Raw genomic sequence first — 12,065 nt, forward strand, 5'->3', positions numbered from 1 at the left:
AGATGCTTTGATGGAGGCGATTTCTGTCTGCTGGGTTTTTTTGAAGAAGTACACGTGATGGGTGTAGCAGAAGTCAGAAGATGCTAAGAGGGCTTTGCTTAAAGCAGTGGTACTTTTGAAAAAAAAACAAGAGGACAAAGTTAGAAATGCCTCTACTTGGCTTTACAGTTGGGGATAAATCTGTCTTGTTCTGTAAAACGTTAACAGGCGTTAATGTTCTGTCCTCAATCCTATCTGAACAAACTAGTTTCAGCTACAATTGAAAATAACACAGACAGACACATTAACTCAGCAAGGCATTTTCCCCATGATAATCTAATTTATTTTGACAAGATTGTGTTAATATTTTGACTAAAGAAGGGTATCCAGTTTCAACAAATCAGTCATTGTCAAAACTAGAAACTAATTGACCTTCCAGTATCATTTATAATTCTAGAGTAGGCCCTTTGAGTCTAATGCACCAATGTTTATTTCTATGATAACAATGCCAAAAGTGTCATGGTTGCCATCATCCTTCCTCTCTATCCAAGTCCTGTGTTAGAGGCCCATGGCATTTGGCTTCACAGAGTCAGTTATCCTCAAAGCCAGCTGCAGAGCATTATCTCCCTAGGTAACATGAATGCTTATCAAGTGGTGCACTAGGTCCCAGAGTATGTGTGCATGTGTGTATTTGGGTGTATGATTGTGTTTGTGTGTTTGCGAATGCATACATCCATGTAGATGAGCTCAGTGTGTAGGTGGACTAGCTGATAAGGATAGAGTAGGATGATCTATGCAGCCCTCTCTCTTTCTCACTCGCTCTTTCTCTTGTACGCTCTCTTTCTCAGTTTTTAAAGGTTCTGTAATGACAATTCTACGATTTGATTGATTAAATAAAAATAAATACTACAGCCAGCAAGAGAGACACATCAAGCAAAGACCCAAATCTGACAAAAGGAACAAACAAAAAAAAGGGCACCTCTCTATTTCTCTTTGTAGGTTAGCCACTAGCAGATCTTCAGTCGCTGATCTGACACATCACATCTAAATGAAAAATTGAAGCCTTTTTATGTCGACACCAGTGTGCAGCGTCTTAAAAAGTATTACGTGCACTGACCCTCAGGACATTAAGTATTGATACTTTTGACTCACACGAAAGAGTGCAGATGCCAGACTGACAGATCTTTGGTCAACATGTGGCCAAAAGTTGAAAGTACATTGCTGGTGCAGTTTGAAACAGGGTTGGATTTGATGATACACTATCACTGGGTGTGGTGAAGGCTGGAATTAGTCAGGACAAAAATCATTTTGTTTTTTTTGTCGTCTACCAAGTCACGGTGGCAATTCTGTGTTAGAGAGTACACTTGTGAGCAGATCATCCACAAAAGCTAATCCTAAGGGGATACCGATGGCCTTGAAATATAGCTAAGAAAATATAAAGCCGCATAAATTAGATTAGCTTGGAAAGAGATAAAACAGCTGGTTCCTACTTATGTCTTGTAGTCCTACAACAATTGCCCAGTGTTGGAAACGGTTGTTAGACAAAAACAGACATTAGTGTAGCTTTTCAACAGGATCTGTTCATGTGTGCTCCGCTTGATAAAGCAGTTAAAATAGCATGTAAGAGGACTGAGCCTTGACTGACTCTTGCACTAATGTCTTTTGCCCTGGCCAGAGGAAATAGGTGATGCAAATGCAAATCTCAGTAGTCTCATCTGACATCAAAAATCTCTGAAGTGCTAATTCATCCACCATGTGACATGATCCATTTCCATGTCTTTGATTGAATTTGATTATATTCTCATCAAAGAACCATGAAAACACTTTTGATGTCTCCAGTTAAATCCTGACAGCTTCCCCTCCCGCTTATGAACACACTAGTTAACCCTTTTGTGACCTTGTTGCACCTTGAAACTGTTGTTATTTTTATTCAGGCAATAATGTAATTCTTCTATAAGATAATTAGCACTGAGAGTTGGAAGTCAAATGCACAAAAGCACGTACATATCGTGTCTGAGCCAAGATAAAGGAGCTCCGTCACAACAGGTTATGAGATGAGTGCAAACACTTATTGCAGAGGTCCGGACACCATTTTCTCTCATAGAATCAATCCTGGGCCTTGTTTACAGGAAACTGCTTTGCTGTTCCACAGCTGTGACAGTGTTGATTTGGTATTCAGAAGGGTGCATTATGATTCAGGTGAATGAGATGTAGAGCATGTAATCTGATGTTGCTAACTTCCACCTGAATAAAGCAGTAGGAAAAGTGGGGGATGGGGTGTGACATGCTCTCCATTTTTATGTAGACCAGGGGACAGGATTAAGACGCATTGTAATGAGTTGACAGGTTGAAGTGGGAGAACACATAAATGCTGCTTGTTGTACCGTCCACGCACATGGTTAAGTTGCACAGCTCAGTGTGATTTTATAGAGTCAAATGAATGGTGATGACAATGGTAGTGACTGATGATGTTTGAAGATGAGTTTGATGATATGTGTGCTGGGCTTTGGGCTCATTTGTGAAAAATTCGAAGAATATAAAAGCAAATTCTACTTACTGCAATGGCGGCACTTGTCTTCTCGGATTTGCTGTGTACTGGACCTTACAGAATTGCAGTGTGCATGCTTCTGCCAGAGCCCCAGATTTTTCTAGTCTGTTCTGTCTAGTTGGTCTGCTTGCACTCTTCATGTTATTTTACATACCTCATGTCTAAACAGCTTCTTCTCTGTTTCTCTTTTCTACAGTGTGGCAAAGGAGCAGAGAACTTTGACAAGTTCTTCACGCGCACTCAGCCCCAGCTCACACCACCAGATGAGCTGGTTATCGCCAACATCGACCAGGTTGAGTTTGCAGGGTTCTCTTTCATAAACCCACAGTTTGTACACCCGTCGCTCTGCATCAGCGAATGAGAAGGATGGGGAAACCTCCCTGAAGAACCTCCCTGCTCACTGCCACCCACTTACACCAACCGCCAAACTAACATCTGACCACAAGTTGATCAAGGCCCACTTTATGGATTGGTTTTATTTATAAGAAAGAATTTAGGACATGCATATTTGTTCCCTGCAGTTCCTTTGCCAGTATAGATTATACAGATTAGATTGTTTCTGGCCACCACAAGAAATAATTTCCCTTTAGTTTAATGATGAGCATGTACTTTAGACAAGGAGGTCCTTGCTTAACACTGCAATTTATATTGAAGGTTTACCATAACTGCGGGCGCTGAGACAGAAGGATGTCTGGCTTTATATATCTATGCCAGAATATGATTCATTAGAGAGAATAAATTAATTTCTGCCTGTATAACCAAGAGAATATTAAGCAAGCATTCGGCCATGATAGCATTTAAGGCATGGATTACTCTGGAAGGCATGTCTTCGCAAAAATTCAAGATACAAATCTCAGTGGATAAACATTACAGTCCCTAGATCTCCGTGGTGGGTCACAGTTTGTTTTTATATGGATAATAATCACATTATAGATATTACTGTATGTGATGACCAGAAAAAACACACATATCAGGCAGTGTAGATGCCATAGCCAAATATGAAGGACAGGTGGTGCAGGAGTTGAAACAGCACTTTGTGATTTGATGTTTCCTGTATTATGTTTACGGTTTTCTTCCCCTTTGATTTCATGGTGATGGTGTAAAATTCTGTTTTAGTACAAACTGATACTATAGCCAGTCTCAACTTCAAGTGTGCGTAGCAAATCAACTAAAGAATGAACAGTTATGTATTAAAATAATATGCAGCCTGTAAAAACGCAATTATGTAAGACACATTGGTATGAAAGTGTCGGCGTCGGTTTGAATTTATCAAAATTTCACCTAGCTTAACCTACTTGACCTGGTTTTGAAAATAGTGATTCACAAACTTATTTCCTAGCCCTCATTGAGCTGCAGATTGTATACTTACCTTGTCAATAATTTTGTGGACACTATGTGGACACATAATCAACCGTAATAAGTTTAGTATGTGGGCAGTGGCAGAATATATATATTTATCTATACTGAAAAATCAATCCTAAAAAGTTTACAGTTTGTGATGTTTTAACATTAGTCAGTGTTAACCACTGTCCCTGTCCCACTATGCCCATAAGTACAAAACCTCCCTTTGGTCATACATGTCTTAACAGACACAGTACAAGACATTTCAATAAACTGTTATTATTTTTTAGAATATACAATTAAGTGATGTCATTGTGTATTAGGCATGCATTGCATAAAATATCATCCCCTCAAACGTAGATAAAACCCATTTGTTGGGTTTCTTGGATACAGAAGTTGCAAATCAAAAACACTTCTGACATTGTATCGTTGTCCTGAGAACAATTTCTTCCTTCATTAGGAGTATTTCAACATAATCATTATTAGATGAATATGAGCCTTTTTATGCATTAATTTTTCTTTCTTTAATATCTTTAAACTAGATTCGTTTTTACTCACTACTCTCTTTTCTGTGAACTCATACATATTTTTCCATTAGATCAGATGAATATTTTAATGTATCTACTCCTTTGTAAATAATCATGAGTTATTTAAAAAAGAGCGGCAAGTTACAGTTTTTATACCAACACCTGAATGTGCTTTTATTACAGTAATTAGTTAAACCAATATTTGTACCTGTAAAAAAAGATTAAACAACTACGAACATAACCCAGTACAGATGAACTTTGTAACAAATGGATGTCTTGAATAGAGTCCAGATTTAGCAAGTTGTAAAAAATATCTGTTCTACTTGTGTTGTTAGGTTCATCAAATCTTTTTCTTTTCCTTTTGATTTTTCTTAAATCATATTCAATGGTTTCTACTGCAAATTATGTGTTGATTGGATGCCTGTCTGGTTGTTGACTGTCCTTCTGTATCTGCATGCTGTTGGTAGGCATCATTCATGCACGTGATCTGCTAAATGCTGCACGCTACAAAATCTGTAACCCCAATGAGTTACAACCTTAAAATGAGGCTCCGCTCAAAATCTAACTTTAGAGGTAAGAGTCACCCGTTGTAGCTTTTTTGTCCTTCTTGAAGAATAATGGCCATGGTTAGCTTAAATCCATGTTGATTATAATGGATTCCAATACTGAATGCTTTTCACTATAGGAAAAAAAGTGACGAAATGTCCACAAAGAATGCCTCGAACCACTCCTACATCATAAGCCACTCGTTCGCTGTGTATCTGTACTCTCACTTTGTTTCAAACTTGCACATTTCTGCTAAAATAAAAAGCCTACAAGAAATGAGTGTGAAACACTCAAAAGAGTGATTTAGGGTGAGCTATCACTGCAAGCATAGTTCTGGATTGACCGAATTTAAAGTGGTCCATTAGACATCGCAGTCAATTATCATAAGAATGCTCATTTTAGACCAGCTTAAAGATTGTGACTGAGGTTCAACAACACAGCTCTGCAACAAAAAAATAAAACACCGAAAGTCATAATGCTGAAAACACTGAAAGTCATAATGCTCAGGCAGGTTGGTGAACTATGTATGAAAAAGCAAGAGTGAGCAGCAACAGTGTTTTTGACAAAAAAAAAAAAAAAAATCCAGATATAAAAGGTTGAAGAAAGTAGTATAGAATAGACATTTATTACAGATTATGAATTTAAATAGATACTAATATTTACCTTTTTCCTGAAACCTAGTCACTGGGTCTAGAGCAGTGCTCTTTTCTTTAGCAGCGTGATATATATACATTATGGCCCCTGGTTCCTCACGCCTTTTCATATTTAGGGCAATGTGGAACACTGAATCCAGATCTATGGTGAGTTGTGACTCAGACGCACTGCTCATTGCTAGGCCAGTGGGACCACTCGCTCTCTAGTGTCTCTTGAATGGGGTTTATGTTATGTTCTTAATGTTGTGTTGTTGTCAATTTGTAATTTTATTTTATTTTATTTTTTTTGATTGTGCCCTTTATTTTTGTCTCTTGTTAGTTGGTGTCAGTGTTGTCAATTTTATTTCTCTAGCTTCTGCTCCAGAAATTCAGGAATGATTCTAAAGATATATCACATTAGAAAACTCATATCTGACTGATATAGATGTGAACTATTGAAACGTGTAATATTTTTTCCATGTTTTTCTAAGAGTCGTGCTCTCCTACTGTGTGTCGTATACCTTTTGCATGTGCCAAACCTGGAAAACGCCAGAACCCGACAATAGTAGCGTTGCACTAGTTGTAGTCACATGGATGACTCTCGCTGGCAGCTTTCTCCCCCTACAGGCTGAGACCTGCCTAAAGCCACACCTGCTGTACACTCTCTTAGCTACATCCCATATACTAGCATGCTGTAATGAGTTTACCGGTGCACATCGTGTCAGTACGCTTAACAATGCCAGTCAGTTTGATAGTCGACTCACCATACATGGTACTATGTTGTCCTGCCTGTCTAGCCTTGGCCAGAGTTGTGTCTGAAAACCTTTTTAACCCGTGGAGCATTTGATTTAGCATCCACAGTGAATTTCTCTGAAGTGGGAGAAAATATTCCTTGTACATACTCAGAGTTTCCTCAGCAGCAGCATTGCCCTTGTCTGAGCCTAACTTGCACCTCTGTATGTGCTGACTTAGCAGTCTAGATCCATCCCTTTAATAGAAACTCTGATGAATTGCCTCCCAGTCTTCTTTCTTCTTAGAAATGTTTTCAGAGTATCAATTCACAGTCAATGTGGGCATGAAAAAAAGATGAATACTCTCCCCTTGTGTGCCTTTCCCAACTTGAACAGAGATACCTTACATTTTCCTCTTAATCCTCATCCTCCTTGTTCTTCTGTAGTCTAAAGTCTCTACTCCATTTTACTCCACAACATTACTCCACTTACTGTATTTTCAATCCACTGACAAACTAGCCTTGTCAATTTACCCAATTTTTACTTCATTTCACTCTATGTAAGTGTTTCAGCACGTCTACCAAATTCTCATGAATGTAAATAAAAAACAAAAAACTAACAAAAAACACCTCTGCATGCTTTATTCACATAAATGGTCCGCCATCTGGTCTGTAAATCAGATTTTTAAGCACATTTTCTTGACTGACACCAATAACCTTTACAGAAAAACTAGGACTTGACTCATCCTTGCCTGCTTGCTTTACCTTTACCTCCCTGTGCCTATCATTGACTCAGTGATGTAGTGAGTTAATTAATAAATGTTTTGACAATATTAAAAGATGATATTCGGGGAGTGAAGGAACAATGAAAATGTGATGTATGGGGTTCAGTGAAATGAATGAAAGGATAGATGATGATGGCTTGTTTGAAGGACAACCCCTGTGCCTCGTCACATTGAACCCTCCCTCCTTTGTTGTCTCCTGTATGCCCTCTTTCATTCTACCTGTTCCTCCTTCCTCAGTGCCTGGGCCAAGTCAGTCCATCATCTTATTGTCAGTGTCCTCCTCCTCCTCACCATTTAAATCCCAACAGCTCAGGAAAGCAGTTGACTTTTCTTGTACTCCACAAGGTTGGAATCAATTCCACTCTCTCCTCCTCTCTACTGATTGCCCCTGTACACCATGGAAAAGGAATTACCCAAATGTGTTTGGTGTTTTACTTTGTTTACTTTGTTGATGTCTACACCTTTTTGTTTGTAAGTTAAAGCAAAATTATGCAACTATTTTACTTTAAAGTAACAGCTTCAAACTCATTTTTGACTCTTCCATTCCCACTCCACGCCCCGAACGCCTGTTCTTGCACTATGTAACTTGGGTTGAGCGGCTACAGTCTCCCCGGAGAAGTGCGTAACGCTTTACAGCACTACGTCACACACCACCAACTATGGGTCTTCGGATAAGAAGAAGCGAGCTCAGTATTCTCAGTACGGACATCATGGCAGAGGCAGAGAGACCAGCTCTTAGCGTCTGCATTCTAGCACACAATTGCTGTGGGTTCAGATGTTTTCGGTCAGTCGGATTTAGGATTGTACTGAGATGATTTGTTGCCCTGCCCAAGCGATTGATAGGCTTTGTTTTCTGTACCTGAGCTTTGAGCCTCTACGCCGCTTCCAGTACCCTTAACCGCTCACACTCGGAGCCCGACAGAATTTATTGCGCCAGCATCCTGTAATTACCACTACAGGCTGCAGAGGCCAGTGATGCTGTTGCTCAGCAAAAGTTACATAGTCTTGCTTTAAGTGATTAGGATGACCAGAAAATAATGAAGTAAATTTTTGATGTAAAGATATTACCGCAAATGTAAGTGTTTTTGAGAGAGAGGTCTGTTATGATTTTTTTAAATTGGCATTTCTTACAATACTCCTTTTGGGTACCTGTTGACTTTAGGTGAATCTCGTTTAAAATCTCTCTTCGTTGTAGTAAGTCATGACTCTCCCCTGTGTCCTGTTCGCTGTAAAATGATAGAGTTGAGGTGAACTGCCATCTCTTTGGCCGTACAGAGCACAGGATCAGTGATGTGCAGGAATGCCTTATATCTTAACCAATACATTAACATGGTCTCTAACTGTCCCCTCTCTGTTAATTTATAATCTCAGCATCCCTGTCGTTGTACATAAATGACTTACAATAGATATCTAGATAGACTGTAAAAGAAAGAATATATTGTATTTTGCAAATGGTGTATGTTTGTTCTCTTCCCCTGTCAGCCTGAAACCTTTAAAATGACCGTGTAACCGATTGTGTCATTTGTACCTAATGTATGATAATGCTAATAAAAAATGAGGAAAATGAAGTCCATACTTATGCAAGTGAGTTGTTTTTTCCTTTTTTTGCCACTTATATTACATTATATTATACTTATATGCCACTGATATTGTGGCTGTCCCATGATGCTATTTGGTGCAGATTTTGGGTTTCCCCTCATCTGGGGAAGCTGCATGTTGATTTATTTTGAGAGGTGTGTCACTGGTATCGCCTGAAGCAACACTGTCACATCACCGTCAGGTTTCCTCTTTCAGAAGTTAGCAAAGGCACCCACATTGTTGGAGAAATTCTAATCATGTGTATGCACTTAAAATACTCACCAGTTCAGAACAGCAGCTCCTGTGCCTCGTTGGAAACAACTGTCGTGAGTTTGATTTTATTTTTATCTCAGTTTATCAAGCGTTGCTTTAGTAGAAATATTGCTACACTATTAATCAAATAAATAGTTAAGACCTAAGAGAGAAATGAGCCTCCCCTGACTTCCCCATAAGTCCAGCGCCATGGCATACATCCTGTGTGTTCATGTGCATGGGTGTATTGCCACATACAGGAGTAGTGTTCATAATATTGTTGACAAAAAAACATGAATGGGCAGCGCAGAATGTGCAGTATTGTGTATTGTGCACATTGTATGTCTTTAGACACACATGTCCATCCAGTTCAGTTTTCACAGGTGTGGGTGTTCACATGCATCAGGATGGTCATATACAGTATGTATGTACATATGGGAGCATGTGAGAGTGTGTTCTTCTATGGCTGTATGCACATGCAAAGGTGTGAGTTTGTGTAGGCTCGACTGGGTGTATGTTCTAGGCTCCTTCATTAGTTGGATGGCTGAGCTTGAGTAGAGGTGAAGGCAGAGTGATGTTAGTGATGGAAGACAATAGTGTATCACTCACTGCTGTCAGAAGATATCAGGGTAGACTTGGACGGAGGAGCATCACAGCCTGGTCGTCTAAGAGCTGACTGACACTGCTAGATCCCTTCTAGATTTCACTTAAATTAGGATGTTCACACACCAGGGGCTTTCCTTTTCAGCTAGAAGAGGACTTATGTGGAGCCACTAGCCCATTTAAAGGCTCTACTGACCTTTTGGGAGCTTAGCCCAGTTGCCACTTTACCAAATACCTGTCCCGACATATACAGTAGGTGAAAAAGTGTTTCAGCTCTAGAAAACAGATTTTTATTTCCATGAAACACAAGCCGCAGCCATGGCAATTGCAGTGCTTACCAATAGCTATAGATGTAATGTAACATCTGTGGGGGGGTTTTCACACAGTAGCATGCTGTTGCTTCTTTCCCAAAGTATGGTATAAGATGCACATAACAGCTAAACATGTGAATAATGATTCTCTTCTCTCTAGACAGAATTTACACTTCGACAAGTACTGTTTATGGCCATTTTAGGAAGAGATAAAGTTAAAGTGAAGTGCTGAAAAAAGGAGAAAAAAGTCAGGAACAAAAATTAGAGATGGTGTCTTCGTATTCGCAGTAAGAAAACATAACATATAACAGTTTAACAGGCAATTCCTGCTGTAGGCCACTGTTATTGTATTGTTCACTGAGAAGTTTGAACTTCTTCAGACCTTGGCCTCTTCTCATTTTGGACTTCCCTCTATCTTGTTAGTCAGAAAACTCCAGCCTGGATACATATCCTCAGACTCTTTAAGTCAGCCAGGACTTTCATCTGTCTTACTCGTGTTTTCTCAAATGAGGGCTCAAAATTACTATTACTACCATCCCAGCTGGCGGGCGGCCAGTATCCTAAATGGGGGCTTAAAGTGACGGGAAGAGGTTTGTAAGGTTTTACAATGTGGTGTATTGAAGGTATTAGAGTTTTCATTTCTTCCGCTACTGTTCTTGCATGTCAGATGAGCGTATCATAAGTACTTGACTTAAATTTGACATAATGCGTCATTCCAATTGCATTTAATGAATACAATTTAATTACAGTGGGTTAATTAGATTAAAAACTGGACATTTTTTTCCTCCTGGCTTGTAATGTTGTCTCAAGTTAGACACAAATTGTACAGTATTATTAAACTTGTGTTCATTTATTCATGTATTTTCAGATATTGTATATAGCCGCCATCTGATTATTGGTGTGTGAGCTTCTCTTTAACCCCTGTTTTATTTCAGTCCACTGGTTCTTCCCATTCTCATTCAATTACACAAACAGACAAATACACACACATCTTCAGCATTACTTCACCTGTTATGAAACTGCCGGAGCGAAATCATATACAGGCATATTGTTTTTTATGAGAGCTGTTCTGGCCTCAAGTAAAACAGATGCATTACTGTTGCAGTCAGATACACATTAGCAGCGTTGTGAATAATGACTAAGCCAGGGTGTAATCTAGAGGCTGACTGAATGATTTATGTTTACATTATGTAAAGAGAGAGAGAAACAAATAAAGAGAAGTAGAAAAGATGATGATAATATGTCTTTCATGACGTATGAGTTTTCATGTTGTCAAAATTGTGTCCAAATTGAAGTATTCAGTATTCAGCGTGAAGGAGCCTGAAATTTGCTGCAGGCTCTGGTGTCTGCTTGCAGAGGAGAAAAACAGTACAGGAGAGATTGAATTCGCTTCAACAGTATACAGTGATGTAATGCGTAAGAAATAAGTTTCTTAAAGATTAAGTGATGCAAAACGGGACGAGAGACTGTGACTGTCTTCCTGTGAGGATAGTGAGAAGTTATGTGAAAGGCCAAGTCAGAGCCAAGCCGATGAGAGCCTCCTCATTCACTCCTGCCCGTGATCAGCCGGGAACAGAATGTGGTGGTTATTCATACACACGCATGGGATTCACCAGATGCTCCTACATGACTTAATGAATGCCCATATGCTCAGAGACAGTTTGTGCTGAGGTCAGTCTGACAGCAACTCAGATGAATCTGTGCTTTCCGGCAACATGTGACCAAAATGCAACCATGAAACTTAATTTGTCCAGCCACTGTTTTCTGCAATTACAGAAGGCTCCTGGCCTCATCTGGAAACACATGTACAGACTATACAGTACATCTGTTTCCGCCTGAAGTAAGAGCCAGATGTTGCATAGATGCATTTTATTAAGGGACGGGCCATACAGAACTGACGCCACTGAAAGATTCTTTTGAAGGCCCATTTTCTTTGGCATAATGCCCCCCTTTTGTTTTCGGAAGGCACGACATGCAAAATCCAAACAAAAACCAGAGGGGAAAGCTAATTCAAATGGGCAGAAACAAAGGGGAAGAATGTGAGGAAATGAAATAAAAAGGCCAAGACTGCCAAGGAGATTCACCATCAGAATCAGTGCTAACACTCATTATGTTGGGTCTTCCCACTGCTGCTCCTGGTTTGGTTTTTTTAGAAGCAGATACACAGCGATTTTTTTTTTTTTAAACTGAGTTACTATAGCAACTGAAGGCTGGTTCCCCGTTGTGATATAAG

General features: G+C 39.4%; 1 protein-coding gene across 1 annotated transcript in view; it reads left to right on the plus strand.

The window, feature by feature from the left end:
- prkcaa (protein kinase C, alpha, a) overlaps nucleotides 1-8,659 on the plus strand; it is a 143,875-nt gene extending 135,216 nt beyond the window's left edge. Inside the window, exon 17 of the mRNA XM_040145306.1 lies at nucleotides 2,724-8,659. Coding sequence (XP_040001240.1) covers nucleotides 2,724-2,888 — 165 coding nt within the window. The 3' untranslated portion in view covers nucleotides 2,889-8,659. The remainder of the gene's footprint in view (nucleotides 1-2,723) is intronic.
- Nucleotides 8,660-12,065: the final 3,406 nt, after the last annotated feature.

Source organism: Xiphias gladius, chromosome 15 (assembly GCF_016859285.1).
Source record: "Xiphias gladius isolate SHS-SW01 ecotype Sanya breed wild chromosome 15, ASM1685928v1, whole genome shotgun sequence".
Classification (NCBI taxonomy): domain Eukaryota; kingdom Metazoa; phylum Chordata; class Actinopteri; order Istiophoriformes; family Xiphiidae; genus Xiphias; species Xiphias gladius.